Here is a 22,526-nt window from a genome sequence, read left to right as displayed (position 1 = left end):
GAACTGGGCGTGCCTCAGCACTTGATTGTCCTGATGCATAACCTGTATGGTGGACAAGAAGCCACTGTCAGCACAGGATATGGAGAGACAGATGGTTTCCTACAGGCAAAGGTATCAGACGAGGGTGCATTTTATCTCCCTGTTTAATCTGTACGCAGAATTTATCATATGAAAAACTGGGCTAGACTCAGATGAAGGAGGAGAGAAAACTGGTGGAAGAAATATCAACAATCTAAGATATGTAGATGACACCATCTTACTGGCAGAAAGCAGCAGTAACTTGAAACAACTTCCGAAGAAAGTGCCAAAGCAGGACTGCATTTGAACATCAAGAAGACAAAAATCATCACTATAGAAGAACTACACAACTTTAACATAGATAATGAAGACATTCAAATTGTCAAAGACTTTGTTTACCTTGGTTCAGTCATCAGTTTAAAGGGAGACTGCAGCCAAGAAATCAAGAGAAGACTGAGACTCACAAGGGCAGCAATGAAAGAATTAGGAGAGACCACGAAGTGTAAGGAAGTGTCATAAGAGACCATGGCAAGACTATCCACATCCTCATATTCCCAATTATTAGGAATGGGTGCAAAAGCTGAACTATGAAGAAAGATGATGGAAAAAAATTGATTCATTTGAAATATGGTGTTAGAGGAGAGCTCTACGGATACCCTGCACTGCCAGAAAGACGAACAAGTAGGTCCTAGAGCAAATTAAGCCTGAACTATTGCTGGAGGCAAAAATGATAGAACTGAGCCTGTCCCGCTTTGGGCACATCATGAGAAGGCAGGATTCTTTGAAAAAGACAATAATGCTGGGAAAAGTAGAAGACAGCAAGAGAAGAGGAAGACCAAATATGAGATGGATCGACTCCATAAAGGAAGCCATAGGCATGAGTCTACAGAAGCTGAGTAGGACTGTTGAGTACAGAACACTGAAGACATCACTCATTCATAGGGTTGCCAGGAGTCAGAGCTGACTTGATAGCACATAACAAGAATTACGTAGAAACTGTACAATTCAGTCCATCAAAAGGACATTCTTATCTTCTGACATTTGTTTTACAGTTCACTGAGATTGTACACAAACACATTGCTCACCTAGGACTTTACTGTAGAACTCATCTCTGGTGAAACTGCTTAGCAGGCCCAGCTTGTCCTTGGCACCTCTCAGTTTCCAGTACCATCATGCTACATCCTTTGTACTTCCCGATCCTTAAGCCATTGCTCTAGGATTTTCCTGATATGCTTCCCCTTTAACAAAATGTAGCTGTACTGGGCCCAGCCAGATTACAGGTTTAAGCATCAAATACAAACAAATTTACTTAAAGGATTAATAAGTGGTAATGGTTTCAAGAGTAAGCCTTCCAGATAACAGCTAGGCCTGAAATGCCCTAACCTAAAGGAACAATTGAGTAGGAATTTCAGGCAGCACTTGGAACCTATATAGCTTTTGGCTTACTCACAAGACATAGAGGTCAACATGCAATCTACGTGTAGGTTATTCAATCTCAAGTACTGAAAAGAATAGTAAGATATTTACTTGAAACTCACAACTTCTCAATCACTAGTATATAATGTATGGAACATTTTTCTTTAAATCAGGACATTTAGGAAAGCTGTTGAACACATTTTCAGTGCAAGTAGATTTCTAATGATTTTATTGACAGCTTTCCATGAACATGAGATGTGTAAGCAACAGTCTGGCACAGATGTTACAGTTATACAAAAGTCTGAAGGCAGTGGAGCACAGAGACAAAGGACATCGACTATGGACTCAGCCTTGGATCAAATCACTGCTACTCACCAGCTGTATGAGCTCTGGCAAGTGTTTTAACAAATCTAAACCTCAGCTTCTTCAACCATAAAATGGAGATAATAGTAGAGAATTATGAGGATTAAATGAGAAAATTCATATTAAGCATTTGTCTAGTACAGTCTAAGTACATAAGAACTCAATATATGCTAGCAATTTATTGCTAATCATAGACTGTCTACTAAATATGTTTTTGATGTTTATCATTAGTAAGCGCTATAATTTAAAAAAAAAACTTTTAAAGAACTAATGCAGCACCAATTTTAACTTATGCTCTGCTTATTATATTCAAAATGAAAATGACTTCATTGTTTTTTTCTGATTACAAAAAATATATACTCACTGACATTCAAATCATAAAGAAAATTATGAAGGAAAAATGTATACATGTAGAGATATATATTCTTATTACTTTAATAACACTTCTTTCCAAAAGCAGGATTAATCTACTATCTATGTACTTCTGTTTTTTGAATATAATTGTAGAGCTCTTATTTCATGACTTCTATTCATAAGCTAGCCATAAAAATGGAAAGGTAGCTCTTTCTTTTTAGAGAAGCAGGAGAGGGTAGACGTGAAACCCCTAGTACCATCCTGCCTGGGTTCAAACCCCAGCTTTGCCACTTACTAGACATACCATCTTGGGCAAGTCACTTAAGCTCTGCATCTCAGCTTCCTTATCTGTGAAGCAGAGTTGTTTTAAGGATTAAAGGAGTTATGTAAAGTACTTTAAACAGTGCCTGGTACATAGTAAGCAGTACATAGGAGTTTATTATTATATATGGTCATATGACTATACCTATGATATATTGTTATATAAATAAAAAGCAGCTCAAGGAACCAGCTACATACAATATTATCCCATTTGTATAAAGAGAACAAAGTATATATCTATTTATATATATAAACATAAAATATTTGAAAGGCTATCCATAAAGCTTCTGTGATTATCTCACAGAGGAATTTTCACTGGCTCTATAATGTTTCAATTTTTTACAATCTTTATATATAGTATTACTAAGAAATCAATAAAAATAGTTCAATTTAAAAATGTATTTTTTGAGGTGGAGAAAATAAGAGAAAGAAAGTAGAATAAAACAACAAAATTCTTGGTTTCCAAAAAGATGACGGGGGATCTCGTCAAGATGGTGGCATATGCAGACACTGAACTCACCTCCTCTCACAAACACGACCAGGTTACAACTATTGGAAATATCACCCCAGAAAGAAAACTGAAAACTGGATAAAAAGAACTCCCACAACAAGGGACAGTCCTGACTGAGGCGGAAAAGGCAGAAATTCCTTCTGGAGAGAAAAAAGCCACCTTTGCGAGCCATGGAGCTTCACAACTGGCCGGGCAGGAGCCACCCTAAAGTATGCAGCCCTCCCTGGAAAAGTGGGGACCTTAGTGGGGGCCCTTTAGCAATATAAGCATCCTTCAGACTCAGCACAAGTGAGACAAGTGTCCTACTATCTGCCGTCGCTATTAACTGCAATGGGGAATGTCCCCAGAAAAACTATCAGAGGAAAGCTGAAAAAACCTGGATCTTAAAGGTTCCACACACAGGTTCACCCATCTCAAAGAGCAACCTAAAGTCACCAAAAAGACAGCTGCACAGTCCTTTGGTGAAAAGAGACTCACCTGGTAGGCTCTGGATGCATCTCGATGAGAGGTGAGACCTCTCCAGAGACTGAGACTTTGGTGGCAGCCATTGTTGTGACCTATTACAAGCATGCTGACACAGAGGCTGGCAGACACCATTGAAGTTCTTCCCCTGGCCTGATAGCCCAGGGTTCTGCCACACCCACTAGAGCACAGATTTCATCCAGTTCAGCCAGGGCAGGAAGCCCACCCTAGAGACCAGCCCCACCCAGCAGCAAGCCCTCAGACTACTTGTCGGCCTGCATAGACTGGGTGCTTGATCCTCTACAGGCAGGGGAGTGTGTCCACCTCTGGGGAGAAGGGCCTATGTGAGAACCAGGTGAACTGTGGGGGGCATTGGTGGAGAGGTGGGGGCCTCTGTAGTTGGGCAACTGGGTATGCTCCAGGGGGTCAGGAAGTGTGCACAGACCAGGGATGTGTTGACAGTGTGTGTGGACCTGTGGGGGGTGGGGCTTATCAGCAGAAGACCTGTGCTTCACAATCAGCCACAAAGAAGATTGACCCCACCTTCCAAAGCCTGAAACAACTAGGTGCTCCCATACATAGGGCCAGCCCCACTCAGCTGCAACCCTAAGACAGTTGACCTGAGCCTAGCAACCAGCTACACTGGGTACATACTCAATTAACAGGAAAACTGCAACAGAAGTGTGCTATTAGATGTTGCAGCCAGAGGTGATAGGGCTCCTGAAGCCCAATTTACAAACAGCCGCCAGGGAGGGAAAGAGTAGACTTCCTGGGTACCTGCAGTAAGAGCAACCCTGCCACAGCAGAAAGACACAAGTAGCCCAAACAGGGGTCACTCTTGGATCATTTGGACTGGTGACGAGAGGGAAGCACACTGCTGAGCTTCAAAAGACATCTCTTACATAAGGCCACTTCTCTAAGCTCAGGAGACATAGCTGACTCACCTATTACATAGATATAAGCACAGAGAAAGAGGCATAATGAGGAGGCAAAGGAATACATTCTAAGCAAGAGAACAGGACAAAACCTAAGAAAAAGAACTAAATGAAACAGAAATAAGCAATTTACCTGACAAAGAGTTCAAACAAAAACTTATAGGGATGCTTAATGATATTAGGAGAAGACTGGATGAACAGAGTGAGAATGTCAACAAATAATTGGAAAATATAAAAAAGAACCAATCATAAATGAATAATATAATACTGGAAAGGAGAAATTCACTAGAGGGACTCAATAGCAGAGTAGATGATACAGAAGAATGGATCAGTGAAGTGGAAGAAAGACTAGAGGAAAACAAGTTGAACAAATAAAAAAGAATTAGACAGAATGAGAACAGTCTAAGGGAACTCTGGGACAATATCAAGTGCACTAACATTCGTATTATAGGTGTCCTAGAAGGAGAAGAGAAAGACAAAGGGGCAGAGAATCTATTTGAAGAAATAATAGCTGAAAACTTTCCTAACCTAAGGAAGGAAACAGACATCCAAGTACAGGAAACACAGAGAGCACCAAACAAGATGAACACCAAGAGGCCACACCAAGACACATTATAATTAAAATGTCCCAAATTAAAGATAAAGAGACAATCCTAAAAGTGGCAAGAGAAAGGCAACAAGTGACATACAAAGGAAAGTCCATAAGGCTATCGGCGGACTTCTCAGCTGAAACCCTACAGGCTAGAAGACAGTGGTGTGACTTATTTAAAGTGCTGAAAGGAAAAAACCTACAGCCAGGAATACTATATACAGTAAGGTTATCATTCAGAATGGAAGGAGAGATAAAGAGCTTCCCAAACAAGCAAAAATTAAAGGAGTTTATCACCAAGACACTAGTTCTACAAGAAATGCTGAAGTGACTTATTTAAGTGGAAAAGAGAAGACCACAAACAGGGATAAGAAAATTATCAAAAAAAAAAAAAAAGGCAACAAAATCACTGGTAAAGGCAAAAATACAGTAAAGGTAGCAGATCAACCACCTATGAAGATGATATATAGGTTAAAATACAAAACTGCTAAAATTACCTATTACAATGATAAGATGGTAATGGATAGACATGCACAAATCCAGAGATTAGATATGATTTCAAAAACATAAAATGTGGGAGGAGGGGATTAAAAGGGAAGAGCTTTTAGAAAAAGGTCAAGCTAAAGAGAATATCAACTCAATATAGATTGCTATACACGTAGAATATTACATAGAAACCTCATGGTAATCACAAACCAGAAACCTATAATAAGCAAACAAATAAATAAGAGGAAAGAAATCAAATATATTAGTAAAGAAAGCCATGAAACCACAAGGGAAGAGAGCAAGAGAAGAAGAAAGGAACAGCAAAGAATTACTAAAACACCCAGAAAAAAAACTAACAGAAAGATGACAACAGTTAATTAGGTTTTCATGCTATCCCAGGAAAAGAGAGTTTGGAGTTTATAAAATTAAATGCAATATTAGTGGAATTGTATTATAGTATACCCAAAGTCATAATTTCCCCTTACTAAAAAGACATCATTCATGTGATTTAAAGAAAAATACGAAAAAGGAAAAAGAAAACATTTAAGTACCTTTAAAATTGCTAATAAATACACCCAAGGTTTAACAGAAATCTAACAGAAAGGTGGCTAAAGCATAAACTACTAAACAATGATAAAAACGATCATATTTCTCCTTTATTTTACTGTGGCAAGGATGCCATATCGAGTTTGAGGTACCTTTAATGCCCATATTGTATATACTTTGCCTAGTTTATAGAAGGAATAATCCCTACAAAATTTAAAACTCTAAAACAAAGTTTCCAAATTTTATTTAATATCGTATGACATCTTTTTTGAGAATCAATACAGTGGCTATTGGTGGGTTACTTAACCTACTAAGCCTTAGTGCCCTCAACTATGAATCAGGGAAAATATCCTATGAGGATTGAATGAGAACATACAGAACATGAGACCAATAGTACTTGAAATTTTTCAATCTCACTATCATCTCTTTGTTTATATGATAGCCTAAAAAGAATAAACAATCTAATTATTAATATCATTTTGTCTAATGTATAGACTGTGCTTTGAGTACTTGATAAACATACATACCAGCTTGAGCTGAATTCCTAGGAATTTAAAAATATTATATCTTAGCTCTCACACATGCCATTATTGTCCAATATATATTCTCAAATGTCACTCATTACATATAATATCCCACATTTCTGACATATGCTGATGACAGATCTTCACCTATTGTGATGTCATCCAGTTCTTTATGGTAATATTTCATATGATACTTTTTCTGGCTACAGTTGAAACGGATCTTCCTGTTTGTGGAGTGAAGCCTACCACATTATCAAAATATGTAGCCAAAGGACTACAGAATGCCTTCCTATGATTTTATTTCTATATTGTTGCCTTAAGGAGCAATGAGAAAGTCTTCTAAATTGTGTCATAAGACTTCTTGTCCAAGAAGCAACATATTCTGCAATCTCATTGATAAAATTGCTAAAAGACCATCCTTGCAGTTTTTGGGTCAGTGGGGATATCACTGCTATGAACCTAAGATTTATAGAACACTGGCAAAAATTCTGAGGTACATGGACTTGGATGGCTTTGACGTACTACTCACAGATTATATTGCATTTGTGGAAACATCAGGATACCGTTTCGAAGTAAATTTTAATCTTGAATTTACTGAAATATGTGTGAATATAATTCTGTACTGGGTTTTTGTCAGAAAAAGTAATCCTGACTTTGTGGAATTGCTTCTCAAGAAGACAAAAGACTATATTCAAGACAGAAGCTGTAACCTGGCACTGATATGGAGGTAAGAATCTCAAATATTTTCACCATAAAAGGAGAAAATTTCTCTTTAGGAGATTATACCATTACTTTTTTGTTAAATGAATATGCATAGTGGCTATATATGAATGAGGAATCCTAATTTGACTGCTCATTTATTTATTCACTCCTTCATTCCTTGATTACTTATCCAATAAATTTTTACCTATATGTACATTATGTACCAATAAATTACTACTGGTTCTGCTCCATAAAGCTTACATGTTAGTGCTCAAGGTAATACATTAGACAATTTAAATTTTTCTAACTAGACAAAGACATTGTTTTGTGAAACACTGTGATATCTTTTTTGAGAATACTGAGAATGTATATTTATGGTATGTATATAAATTGACTTTCAAAGTATAATTCAGAATATACAAACATATTCATTTAGCAATATTAAACATAATAATTCCCTATTTGCATGTTAAATATTGATAAATTTGACTCCAAATTCTTCAGAATCGAGTTAAATACCTGATTCAGCTGAGGCTACAGGGCTAGAATCAAGATGTCAGCAGGGCTGGTTCCTTCCAGAGGCTCTAGGGGGGTTTCTGTTTCCTTGCCTTTGCCAACTTCTGGAGGCCACTTGCATTCCTTGGTGCATGGACTCTTTCTCCACCTTCAAAGCCAGCATTGTAGAGTCATATCTCCTTCACTGTCTCTGCTTCTATCTTTCTCTGATATTTATTATAAGGACTGTAGTAACTACATTGGGCCCACCCTGGATAATCTCCCATCTCAACATTCTTATCTTAATTATATCTACAAAATCTCTTCTGTCATACTGAGGGACATTATTCAGCCTACCACAATGGTCATGCGACAAACCTATCAAGATGATTACAAGAGACCTACAAAGTCAGTTTAGACTTTGCATATGAGTTTGCATTGCCTAAGGGATATCCAGGTAGAGATGTGCAGTAGGTGGCTAGACAGTGTCATCTTGATGTCTCTCTTTCTCTTACATTCCACATCTCATCAGTCGGGATATCTGCTGGTTCTACTTTCAAACCATATACAGAATTTGACCACTTCCACTGTTAATCACCCTGTACCAAGCTAAGTGATTTCCCTCCTTATGTCCCATAACAAATTGTCAACAAAGGCAAGATCCTGTTTGCTTTTCTACTCAAAATCTCCAGTGGCTCCTCTATTCCATTTAGAGTAAAAGATGAATTTCTTACAGCGATCTACAAGGCTCTACATGATGCAGCGTCCCATTACCTATGTCCTCATTTCCTACTACTCCCCACTCTTTTCACTCTTTCAGCCACACTTACTCCTCCTTCACTATCTCCTGCTTTAGGGTCCTTAAGTATCCAAATGCCTAACGTCTTCTTTATCCAAACATCACCATTCAGTAATGTCCTCTCCTGTTGTCCTGTTTAAAATTGGAAAATGCCCTCATTTTCCAAAAACCCCCTGGCATTTCCATTTTCCTTATCTGCTCTACTTTTTCTTTTTCCTAGAGCAATTATCAAACCTTGTAGCATATTATAAAATTTGCTTATTTGCTACGTTCATTCTGTACTATCAGTTACCCCTCACTACAATATAAGCAAGAAAGTAGACATCTTTGTTTTGTTCACTCAAGTATCCCAAGTATCTAAAACAGTGCCTGGCGTAATAGCATGCTTTCAACAAATGTTTGTTGAATAAATTAATAGACAGAAGTTGAGGTTTCACTTACAGGTAAAATTGCCCGAGAACAATTAGTTAAATGAAAATTAGTCAAAAGGCCACATCTACTTTACTTAGATGTTGATGGAAGAGGAAGAAGAACCAGTGGAAGAGGGTTGAGAAGAAATAGTCAAAGAAGTAGATGCATAACTTGGAGAGAATGGTCCCATTAAGTCAAGGGAAAACCATGGCTTCAAGAAAGTCAACTGTGTTTAAATATCAGAGATAAAATTATTATGGAGAAACAGCTATTGAATCTGGCAGCTAGAAACCAAAGGAGAAATCGTAGAAAAAATTTAGAAATAATTATTATAGCTACAAAACTGAATCATTCTCTGCCTGTCTATATGGAAATATGTCCCATTTCATAAGTGTATATAACAGGTTTTCAGATACAGAGGGTTCAGTTCATTAACCTTACATTTAAAAACTGATTCTTGCTTTGCCTGCCTCACTTCATCCATATAAGTACTGTTCTAATTAACTGTCAGTACAGATTAAAAAAATTTTGGTTTACCGTAACATGCTCTTTAAACATGAGGATTAATCATATGTCATTTGGGTACAGATTAGACTTTTAAATCTCATTTTAAACCAATTTGAGTTTTATTTATATTTTCAACATTTTGTGGTCCAAAATATCTTCTAAAAGTAATGTCAATCTTAGTATCTTAAAATCAACCATATCTCTAAATCTTAACAAGGGCCACTTGAGGTATTTTTTTGTCCTCTAAATCCACTGAATTTCCCATACTTGTAAGACTCTTAAGTCGAATATCTTCTTAAGTTTTATCAAGATGAATAAATTAGACTTTTGGAAAATTTAAATGATTGCATTTCACTAAAATCTTGTTAGGCCCAGAAGCTGCAAGTTTAAGTTAAGAAGCTGTAAGTTTAAGGAATATATATAGTCACATGCCACATAATGACATTTTGGTCAACAACGGACTGCATATGGGATGGTGGTCCCATAAGATTAGTACCACGTAGCCTAGGTGTGTAGGAGGCTGTACCATCTAGGTTTTGTAAGTACACTCTATGATGTACGCACAAGGATGAAATTGCCTAATGATGCACTTCTCAGAATGGATCTCCATCATTAAGTGATGCATGACTGCACAGAAATATCTTTTGAGGATAATAGTAAAAAAAAAATCAATTAAAAAATATTTGAGGGGCTGGCCCCGTGGCCGAGTGGTTAAGTTCATGGGCTCCGCTTCAGTGGCCCAGGGTTTTGCTGGTTTGCATCCTGGGAGTGGACATGGCACTGCTCATCAGGCCATGCTGAGGCAGTGTCCCACATGCCACAGCTAGAAGCCACAACTAAAATATACCACTATGTACTGGGGGGATTTGGGAAGAAAAAAGCAGGAAAAAAAAAAAAAAGATAAGCAACAGTTGTTAGCTCAGGTGCCAATCTTTAAGAAAAAAAGTTAAAAAGGAAAAGATATATTTGAGTATCTGCTATGGGCCAAGCGTTGTTCTAGGCATTTAGGGATATAATAGTGGACTAAACAGACAAAATTACTGCCCTTGTAAAGCTTAAATTTTTATAGTTTGTCTTGCTCATTCATTTATTTTGAAGATGAGAAAATGAAAGATTAGAGACATTTAAGCAAGCTGTCTAAAATGATAAGGGCTTAATGGAGGTATGTACAAAGTGCTATGAGGAGTAAGAGGAAAGTCAGATAATCAAAGAATACTTCATAAAAGAAATTAGGAGGGCTGGCTCAGTGGCATAGCAGATTGTGTGCTCTGCTTCTGTGGCCCGGAGTTCACCGGTTTGGATCCCTGGCGCAGACGTACATACTGCTTATCAAGCCATGCTGTGGCAGGCATTCCACATATAAAGTAGAGGAAGATGGGCACAGATGTTAGCTCAGGGCCAATCTTCCTCTGCAAAAAGAGGAGGATTGGCAGCGGATGTTAGCTCAGGGCCAATCTTCCTCAAAAAAAAGAAAGAAAAGAAAAGGGCTTGTTAGGGTCTTATACAATGAGCAAGACTTGCCCCAGAATTGAAAAGGGACGGGAAGAACATATACAAATTGAGGGAACGTGAAAGAGTCTGATGAAGTGATTTGGGAAAATGAACACCAATAAGCAGGATAGGGAATACAGAAGAAGTAGTTTAGGAGTTCAATTTTGGATATGTGTTAGAAGTATTTGTGAAAAAGATAAGACGTCCAGGACAATATTGATCTGGAGATGATTCCAGGAAAGGGTATATACATTTATATGAAAAACTTGAAAGGATACATACAGTACCACTGGCAGGGTTATGACAAAAATCCACTCCTTCATGTCTAAAATACTACTATGCACTACACCACACTATTTTTTTTATCACAAAATCTTGACATTTCAGAGCTCAATGAAGCTTTGGAGATAAACTAATTGGTCTAGCGATTTTCAAACTGTTATGTTTTAGAGCTCCTGACAAGGGAATCACCACAGGGGAGGTCTCTAGAACTCCCAAATACACTTCAAGGAGAGAACGTATGTAATACAAAACATTCATTTGATATAGCTAGTTCAGGTATAACACTCCTCCAATGTTAGTTTCTGTTTGTAAATGAAACATTCTTTCCAATTTTTAATCGGCAAAAACCTAGTAATCCTTCAAGTCTTAGCTCCAGGATAACATACAGGCAATGTTTCGGTTCCTGGGTGCAGAACCACACCACTTGTCTGTCAGTAGCCATGCTGTGGCAGCGGCTCACGTAGAAGAACTAGAAGGACTTACAACTATGATATACAACCATGCACTGGGGCTTTGGGGAAAAAAAAGAAGAAAAAAAAGAGGAAGATTGGCAACAGACGTTAGCTCAGACCAAATCTTTCCCTGCAAAAAAACCCCACAAAAAACAAAAACAGCAACTTTCCACACATTGTAAATCTTTTTTTGTTTGTTTTTACAAATGTAAAGGGGTTTAAATGTGTAGTAGGAGTTTCCTTTTCTTTCCTTTTTTTGTGAGGAAAATTGGCTCCAAGCTAACATCTGTTGCCAATCTTCCTCTTTTTGCTTGAGGAAGAGGGCTCCTGAGCTAAAATCTGTGCCAATCTTCCCCTATTTTGTGTGTGGGATGCTGCCACAGCATGGCTTGATGAGTGGCATAGGTCCATGACTGGGATCTGAACCTGTGAACCCCAGGCCACCAAAGCAGAGCATGACGAACTTAACCACTGTGTCATCAGGCAGGCTCAGAGTTTCATTTTTTAACCTTTAGTTTCGTCTAGATTCATAAAGTGGAAAACTCTTTTTAAGATATATTATATATAAAGGTAAAGTTATATTAAAAGTTATTTAAGACATTTAATATTTAAGATTAATATTATTTTCCCATTACTGTTCAGACAAAATGTTTACCACCTTTCTTAATTCTATATTCAATGAGGTTTTGTTTGTTTAATTCACAGAACTTTCACACCAGTATACTGCCCAAGCCCATTAAGTGGCATCACACCTTTACTTTACGTAGCTCAGACGAGGCAATCCAATATCTTAAAAATACTCCTGCAATATGGAATCTTAGAAAGAGAAAAAAACCCTATCAACGTTGTGTTAACAATACTGCTCTACCCTTTAAGAGTGAAAATAATGTTTGATCACACACTGGTAGACATCCAAGAAGATGCCAAAACATGTTTAGCGCTATGTTCCAGAGTGCTTTCTGTCATTTCAGTCATGGAAATAGAGGTAAGCAAAATATTGTTCTTTGGGTTTGGGCTCAAATAGTGATCAATTTTAAGATAAAACTGTGAGGCAAGAATGAAGTTAATTTTTAATCTTTGGATTACATCCAGTGAAAACTAGTCATTGAGTACGTGCTTATACATTAAAAATAGGTGAAATCCAAATTATCTTAACATTAGTCCTTTATTTTATAATTTTATGTCTTCTAAATTTGAAAGAATGTTAAAAGTCTATAGTTTACTTTAGTAGTTATTAAGTAGATGTATGTTGTTATTATATTCTAATTACATAGTAACCTGTGTTTATTAGGATTTCTAAGTCTCTTAAAAACACAATAAATTAAAAATTTAACAGGTTTCTTTTCCAATAGAATATTTTTAAATGAGAGTTACATTTTTCCTCACAAATACAATCACATACCAAGCAAGAAACGATTTTTTTTTTTGATGAAGATTAGCTCTGAGCTAACATCCACCATGAATCCTCCTCTTTTTGCTGAGGAAGACTGACCCTGAGCTAACATCTGTGCCCATCTTCCTCTATTTTATATTTGAGATGCCTGTCACAGAATGGCTTGGTAAGCGGTGCGTGGGTCTGCCTCCAGGATCAGAACCGGCAAACCCCGGGCCACTGAAGCAGAGCACACGAACTTTGCTACACCACCGGCTGGCCCTGCAAGAAACAGATTTTTATTTTCAAAATCGCAAAACAATTTTAAGCATAAAAATATACATAAAGACAAAATATTTGTTCAATTGACAATATCTATCCCTCAGAAACGTGGAGGGCTTCTTCTTGATCCAGTTTCTGGAATAAACTAGGTTTAGAGAAAAAAATCAACCATATGGAGGGCATGTTCACCCTGTCAAAATGAACTGCAAGTTTCAGCATCAAATTGTATCATGTCGACTACAAGCAAAAAATAAGTGTGCTTAAGGGAAAGAAAGCTACCCCTACAAATTTAAACCAGTCAAATCCCCAAGGAATCTAGCAGTTTCCCTTAAAGTACGACTTCAGAAATAAACTCCTATCAAGATAAAACTCTGCTGAGTTTTTTTTTTTTTAAACCTCAACAATGCATATCAATCAATCATGCCTGCGCCAACTGTAAGGAAAGCAAATTGGTCAAATTATTTTGGCTACCAATTTGTAAAACAAAAAAATATTAAAAATTTTGCATCTTCAGTAATTTGCTTGTCCTTCTCCAGTGTTAGTCCTGCACAATTTTTATAGGACATTCTCAACCAGTTCCCTGAAAGCTATTCCTGAGGTACAATCATAATAGAAAAGTACTAGTATAGAGTGAGTTGATCAAAATCACCTGCCTGAGTAGCAAAAAATTTACAGGTGGGTTCCAGTCAATTGCAGTTTAATAAGCTAAAGTAAAGTAGCATCAAGCAAGAAGGTGAAGGATGGCATAAAAACCAGCTTAAACAACACTTTAAATGCACCTGCTTTACATTCCACACTTCCCAGTAGTTTCCTCTATTGTAGTTCATAAATTTTATTGTAAATATATATTTAGATATCTTACCTCTAGACCACGGTCCTGTGATCCCAAAGACCATGTCTATTTTGCGTACGCTACTAATTATCCCAAGTACTGAGCTCAAGACTGAGCATATAGTAGATATTCTTTAAATAGCTGTTTACCAAATAATGAAAAATTATATATCATTTAAGTAAAAGTGTCATGTAGTCTACAAGAACATAGGTTCTGCTGGAAAAGTATCTCTGTAATACAGCAATGTCTTTTACTCCTAAGTCAACCTAATAACATGTGGCTTCTAGAGTTAAATCTTTAAAAGGGTATCTTAACTGGGGCCAGCCCGGTGACATAGTGGTTAACTTCACACGCTCCACTTCCGCAGCCCAGGGTTCCTAGGTTTGGATCCCAAGTGCAGACCACACACTGCTCATCAAGCCATGCTGTAGCCGTGTCTCACATACAAAAAAATAGAGGAAAATTGGCACAGATGTTAGCTCAGGGACAATCTTTCTCAAAAAAAAAAAAGAGTATCTTAAATAAAACTTAAAAAGTTATCTTTTCATATAGACAGGCCTCCTGTCAAGTTTTCTCGTGGCTCTGCACTATAAAATTTTACTCTACAATGGTTAGAATCACCTGGGGGAAGTTTTAGGATTTACGTTGTCTGTGCCCAACCCCAGACCAATTGAATCAGAACTTCTGGAGTGGGACCGCAGCAGCGGTAATTTTTAAAGTTCCCTACATAATTCTAGTGTATAGCCAAGATGACAACAGTACTCTAGAAGGAGAAGCTAAAAAAAATCAGTGTTTGATTTGTCTAAAATTAAAAACATACAGATTCATAGTTGTAAGAAATAAAGTTTTGTGTCTTTAGACATATTTAAACTTTATGGATCATTGTGAGAATAAAATGGGAATAAAAATACTTGCCTCAGGTGAAAATGCTTTGGAAAAAAATATAAGGGTTATATAAATTTAAGATCTATTTTCTGAATTTAAATATAAAGCAAAAATGCTAATTTGGACTAATCTAATGATTAATATTACCAAATTAAAATATTTCCCTTTTCTTCAGACGCAGCTAAGTTTAGGAAGATGTCCAATTATTTCGAATTGGTTGGACTACATTCCATCAACAAGATACAAAGATCCATGTGAACTATTACATCTTTGCAGAATAACCATCAGGGCTCAACTATTGACCAACAATATGCTCCCAAATGGAATATTTTCACTTCTAATTCCTGTTCGTCTACAGAACTATCTGAATTTAGAAAGCTAATATGCGTCTTTTTCCTGAATTCTTTAAGGATGCTCACCAATGGGTAGTTTACAAGTTAATAAACTATTAACTTCATGCAAATTTTACTGCATTGAAATATATTTTCACATGACATCCTAAATGAATCACTTTCAAATCAACATACGGCTCTGCCCACTACCTTTCTAAACAGTAGAACAAATCATACGCGCCTGTTTATATTTTAGATTTACCCTTTTTATCTGTTCTTAATAGCTGTTTTTGTCTGAGAGCATTCTTGTTATTGTGAAAATTTTGGTCATATTAATATTCTGAACTCTGACCCCTTATTATTAGTACATTCTAAGCTAGGTAAATATTATTTTATATTGTATATCCATATTAACAAATATTTATTGAGTTTGTTTGCAAATAAAATATTGTGCTTGGTAGTAGAGAAAAATCAAGGAAATTAAGATGTGATCCATTCCTTGAGAACAATTTACAATTCCGTAGCAGCCATAGTCACCAAAAATACAAGGTGAAGAATTAGTCAACGAAAGGGTGGGGGTTGGGAATAGGATGTCAGAAATGGATTATATTGGCAATAATTAGCCTTAAATCACAATATGGAGCTTTGGTGTTTGGTATGTCATACCTCTAAATACTAGCCCAGTAGTAAATTTAACTAAGATATAATTGACATATAACATTACATTTGTTTCAGGTGTATAACATAATAATTCTATGTATACATATATACATATATATATATATATAGTGAAATGATCACTACAATAAGTCTATTTAACATCCATCACCATACACAGGTACAAATTTTTTTTCTTGTAATGAAAACTTTTTTACTCTCTTAGCAACTTTCAAATACAAAATACAGTATTATTAACTGCAGTCACCATGCTGTACATTACATCCCCAGGACTTATTAATTTTACAACTGGAAGTTTGTACCTTTTGTCCTCCTTCACTCATTTTGCCCACCCTCAAATTACATGCATTTTGATACAAAGAAAGAACAATTGTGATGCAAAATTACATCACAATGAAAATATTATCAGTTAAATCTGTATGTTCTTTAGTTACAAAGAAATTTACCTTTCAAAACATAAAATTTATTCTATGACAATTTTTTAGCTCTTTTCTTTTTGAATATCTGGGGTACTAGAGTTTATAAGCATACGGTGAAACTGTTGCAACACAAAAATGATAACTGGGAGACAATTCTCTATGGGTCTCTCATGTTTCTGTCTGTCTTACGAGAAGAGGCACTGACTACCTTATTCCAGAGTATCTTTTTAAGGATGTATGTACAGTGAGCAGCCTTGGAAGACAGCATGTCTCCGTCTGAGTAGAGGAAAGCTTTCCTCAATGTCTACCATAATAAAGGTAATGTCCTCCTCTGGGGAAAAGGTCTGGCAGATTTGCTTGAAGCTCATTATAAAAGATTGGAGTTTCCCAAGCTTGGAGCTCCTCAACTGTAACACAAATCCACTGTGTGTACATCCACCTGGACCATTTAGTGTCTTAGAGGAAGTGGGTATGTGGAACCAACATAAACATGAAGCTCATGCTGCATGCTGTGCCATTAGTCATAAAGTTCTTTGTTTCTGACCCAGGAGTCTTTTGTCTTATGATAGCAAACATGAAACTGTGGCAAGCTAAACTACTAGTTTGCAAGTAAGGGAAACATCTCAGACCTTTCCCAGTTCCTGACAATGAGAATCTGTTTCCCAGCTCATCACTGTATTTTAGGATCCATTTTAGTAGATTACAGCAGATAGAAGCCATTTTCACTGTCTCTGTTCAACTGTTTCACAATTGCCATCTGGAGACTATCAAAACTTTGACAATTCATATGAAAAGGGTATTCATTCTGATCCTATATTAAGATAAACAACTGTGTGATTTAAGTATCTAAAAAAACAGAATGGAAATAGCAAAGTAGTAATATAACTAGATCACTTGCTTTTCTTCCTTCTACTTTCAATCCCATGAGGTACAAACGCATTATAGGATTGAATTATAGAAATGTTTATAAACACTTAATTAAACTACATTTAATTATAATTGAGCATATTTTAGGCTTATGAATAAGTATACAGGAAGTTCATACTACAAGCAATATATTAACATTTTAATATTTTTTTACAGTAGCACATAAGATAGTTATATGTTTTGGTTGAAAATATGTGTTAATATGAAGAAAGTAAAAAAAAACTACCCTTACTCTAGCTTTTATAAAGAAACACTAGATCACAGATTCAGATGATTTGTCTGGTAAAATATTTCAGCAAATCTTTTTACATCTATTCTCTAATTTCCATCCTTTTCTTCCTTCCACTTCTTACATCTTCAAATAGAAGAGAGCTTAATGAATTTAGTCTAGTCATCACTTTTATTACACATGGCTCATTCCCAAGCTAGAGAGTGGTCAACAAGCAGCATCTAAATTTCTGGAACTTCTTCCTACTGAAATTCTTACTGCTTCCATATTTCTCAAAATGGTTGATGGCATCACTCCCTAGAATCATGTTTAACTCTTCCCTTCTGTATTGGTTTGCTAGGGCTGCCATAAAAAATACAAGTTGGGTGGCTTAAAACAATACAAACGTATTGTCTCAGTTTTGGAGCCTAGAAGTCCAAAATTAAGGTGTCAGCAGAGCAATGCTCCCTCTGAAACCTATAGGGGAATCCTCCCTCGCCTCTTTCTCGCTTCTGGTGGTTTTCCAGCAATCTTTGGCATTCCTTGACTTGAAGATGTATCACTCCAATCCTCTGTCTTCACATGGTGTTCTCTCTGTGTGTTCATGTCTTCATATGGCAAGCTTCTTATAAGGACACCAGCCATATTGGATTAGGGGCCCACCCTGCTCCCATATGACCTCATCTTAACTAATTGCATTTGAAATTGTCCTATTTCCAGATAAGGTCACACTCTGAGGTGCAGGGGGTTAGGACTTCACATATCTTTTCGAGGGGGACACAATTCAACCCATAACACCTTCCCTCACTAAAAAATTGGATAAGTCACTAAATCTGGTTAAATCAGTCACTAATCTCCTTAGTATCTTTCAAATCAATGTCTTCTCTCCCCTACCAGCCATTCCACCCTCTCCATTCTCCTCCTCTCCTCACACACACACACACACACACACACACACACACATCTGTTGCCTTCTCATTGTTCCTACCTTTTATCATCAACTCTCTACTGCACTACTGAAATAGTCTCTTAAGCTATCTGGTTTCCTTGACTCTGGTTTCAACCACCCATCCCAAACCATTCATGAAACCACCCAGATGATCTTTCTAAAATGAAAATCTAATCACATTATCCCTCCACTACCACCACCACCCTCTAACAACAAACACACCTTAAAACTCTTCAGTGGTCTACAGGAGAAATTGGTACAAAACACCTAGCTTTATCTCTTTACCACTCTCGTATGCACTCTATCCTCCAGCTAAACCAAAGTGCTTACTGTTTCACATCTCTTTGCTTTTACACATGCTGATCCTTCTATATAAAATATTCTTCCCTTCCTGAACACTTGACATATTTTACTATCCTCTAAACTCCCTTGACCCACAAGGAATTGTACATTTTTTTGTGTCACTATCCTTCTTAATATATTCCTCTATTATGGTACTTATCACATGGTGTTCCAACCCTAAAATATGTGTTTTCTTCTTTACTACACCTGAAAGGTATGCCTCAAGGTGACATCTTTTGTACTCCTAGCACCTAGTATGTTGCCTGTTCCATGTTGTCTGTTGTAAATATTACTGAATTTGATTTTTTTGTGTAGTTTTTAAAGAGTGAGATCTATTCTGGGGCCAGCCCCATGGCCTACTGGTTAAGTTCGCATACTCTGCTTTGGTGGCCCAGGGTTTTGCCAGTTTGGATCCTGGGCACAGACATGGCACCACTCATCAAGCCATGCTGAGGCAGCATCCCACATAGCACAACCAGAAGGATCTACAACTAGAATATACAACTATGTACTGGGGACTTTGGGGAGAAGAAGAAAAAAAAAAGAGAGCGAGAAGATTGGCAACAGATGTTAGCTCAGGTGCCAATCTTTAAAAAAAAAAAAAGGGTGAGACCTATTCTAAAGCTTTTGCTTCAAGGGAAAGATTTAAAAATATGCTACCAGAGAAGTTAAGCTAAAAAAGCAGCTAAAAAATAATTTAGAACAAAAGGAAAAAAAAATCACTGCTTTATCCGAATAGCTGAAATTTAAAATTTTAAAAATGCATTACTCACTAATACCTATTAGAATGGCTAAAATTTTTTTTAAAAAACTGACAATACCAAGTGCTACAGAACATATGGGACAACTGGAACTCTCATACATGGCTGATGGGAATGCAAAACAGTATAGCCACTCTAGAAAAAGGCTGGTAGCTTCTTATGAAGTTACACATACATTTATAATATAATGTAGCCATTCTACTACTTTTTGACCTAGATAAATTAAAACTTAACACTCACACAAAAATCTACACACAAATATTCATAACAGCTTTATTCATAACTGCCAAAACTGGAAACCCAATGTCCTTGACTGTGTGAATGGATAAATGGTGGTACATATAAACAATGGAAAACTAGTCAACAGCAAAAAGGCACAATAACATGGATAAATTCTAAAATGCACTTTTCTGAGTAAAAGAAACCAGTCTCAAAAGCTTACATGCTATATGATTCCATTTGTTGGACATTCTGAAAAAAACAACAGGGGAGGAATACTTAATCATTCCCAGTGATTGCTGGGTTAAAGTTAGGGGTCAGAGGATTTAACTACAAAGGGACAGTACTAAGGGAATCATCTGGGGGTGATGGAACTATTCTGTATCCTGATTGTGGTAGTGGTTCTATGAATCCATAAATGTGCTAAAACTCATAAAACTGTACACCAACAAAGAGTTAATTTTACTGTATGTAAATTTAAAACTAAACAAATACATTACTTCCCTAGGCATGAGGATAAGCTGCCCTTTTCCTCTACTGCCGCATATCTTACCCCTAGATCCAAAAAAGACTACTTTACGTGAGGAGAAAAGCGAAACAGACTAAGAGAATGGCTTTGAGGTGGAAATAAAAGGAGTTTGCTAAAACATTATGGACATTTACCTTAAAAGGCTGGATTATGAGATAATGGTCTATAATTTTAGAGAAAGGCAAAGGCGAAGAGGTAGTGAAGAGAAGAGCAAATAGACCTTAAAATTAAAGAATGGATTGTCTCTCTAGTATTCACCTCTATTATACAGTACCATGACACAATAATTATATCTTCATCTGATTTGCTTTTTTGTATGTTTCTGCCACACATGAAATGATTGAAGAAAAAGTAATTTAATTTTAAGAAGAGATAAACCTATTTTTATTTCAGTATTCCAAATCTAAAATAAAAGGGATTAATCAGTTGGCTGCAGTTTTTGCATCAAAAGCTCTAAATGATAAAAAAAATTTCTTAAAAGTCTGATGGAATCTAATACTGGGGGTTACATCTAAAAGGAAGTTAATACATTTGAGGAAATGATACTCGGCATATTTAATACTTTGCACCTGTCTCTGCTTGCCCGTTTTTCTTCTACTGCCTGCTCCCCTTCTGCTTTTTATTGCTTCCTCCCTTTTCTTTCCTGCCCTCCCAAACAATATGCCATGCCCTCTTCTCCTAAGTGCCTTCTAGAAATTTGCTGCAAGCCTAAATAATCTAACTGCTTTTGGAAATGACCACATAAAATATAATTCATTTCAAAGGCTGTGAATTAAAACATGGAAAATGGTCAAATTCAAATACTGTGGTACTCTCTTTCTAAAACATGACATAGGGAATATAAGTAGTCTAAAAGAACATTTAATATATATCAAATGTAAATACTAATACTAATCTACATTTACTTTTCCAAAAAAGGATGTCATTCAAATTATAACTTTTTCCAATATATCTGGCTACTAACATGTATTTAGAATGCTGAGTTTAATAAAGTCAAAGTATTAATATTAAATTTTGTAAAATAAAATATGCATATATTACCCAAAAAAGGGCCCTAACCAGTCTGTGAATAATTTCTTTTGGCTAAGTTTCTATGAATACTGTGGCTTATTGAATACATACCCTGAGTTCCAGATACTTAGTGCTCCAAGAAAAGAATAACTTTCCTATCTTAGGTCTTTGGTCTGAAATTATATGAATAAGTCATCTACTGTGATGGAATTTTAGAAATAAGGTGTTTGAGAAGACGACAGCTTTTTACAGCTACTGAACAACTGATGGTCTTCCATTTTCTTTTGTCCACTTATGAAACAAGGGTAAACTCTGAAATGGTGGTGTAAGCCACACGTCGACGGAAAAACGGTTCTATAAAATGCTCCCTTGTGAACTAACAACGGAGGCAAACAAATCAATATTACCTTTCTGCTGCCTTGGTTACCACCTCAAAAAGATGGCCAAAAATGAGAACTTGGAAAGGAGAGGTTGGTGAGCAGAAAACTGAATGCCTGGCTCTTTGGAAAACTGAAAGGATCGGTGATGGTGACGCCCCTTTCAGAAGTACTCTGTGCATTACAAAATGTCTAGTTGTTTCTTTTCATGCGTTAGGACTATACTGAATGGCATTAAAAAACTTTAAAATTCCTAATATCATTCTAATGAACTGCAGAAGCATCCTATGTTGGAGTTTGAGGGTACTAATTAAGAAACTGACTCATAGGGTATTATTGCTTCAGAATAGAATATAAAGAAAAACTCACATAAGTTCCCAGGCCTAAAAGGAAAGGTTTTTTTAACTAAAGTATTTACAATAACATTTTAAACCATACCTTTTAAGTATATATAAACTTAAGACGTAATAAAATCAATTTTCATAAATGAGAAATGTGTCCCATTAGACTTTTTCCTAACATAAAAATCAGTCCTTTAAATAGATCTCATTTAAGTTATAACAACAAATATTTTCTTACATAGAATATATAGATGATAACTCTGAGGTTAACATAATGTAATTTTCAATTAAAATATAAAATTTAGCAAATTTTATTTTCTTTTGCCTTTGGGAAAAATGAATTCTAGTTTCCTCATATTAAGATATATTATTTCATTAGTACAAGATGTGAATTGTTA

The 22,526-nt window shown here is 36.3% G+C and overlaps 1 protein-coding gene across 1 annotated transcript; it reads left to right on the top strand.

Annotated features, from left to right (window-relative positions):
- Positions 1 to 6,851: 6,851 nt before the first annotated feature.
- Positions 6,852 to 15,417, top strand: ASB17 (ankyrin repeat and SOCS box containing 17). The gene is made up of 3 exons (XM_014850054.3): positions 6,852 to 7,252; positions 12,370 to 12,649; positions 15,211 to 15,417. The coding sequence occupies exons 1-3, from the start codon at positions 6,852 to 6,854 to the stop codon at positions 15,415 to 15,417; spliced, it is 888 nt and encodes a 295-aa protein (XP_014705540.1).
- The last annotated feature ends 7,109 nt before the right edge of the window (positions 15,418 to 22,526 follow it).

Source organism: Equus asinus, chromosome 16 (assembly GCF_041296235.1).
Source record: "Equus asinus isolate D_3611 breed Donkey chromosome 16, EquAss-T2T_v2, whole genome shotgun sequence".
Classification (NCBI taxonomy): domain Eukaryota; kingdom Metazoa; phylum Chordata; class Mammalia; order Perissodactyla; family Equidae; genus Equus; species Equus asinus.
Note: the sequence above shows the minus strand (reverse complement) of the source record. Positions and strands in the feature narration are given on the sequence as shown.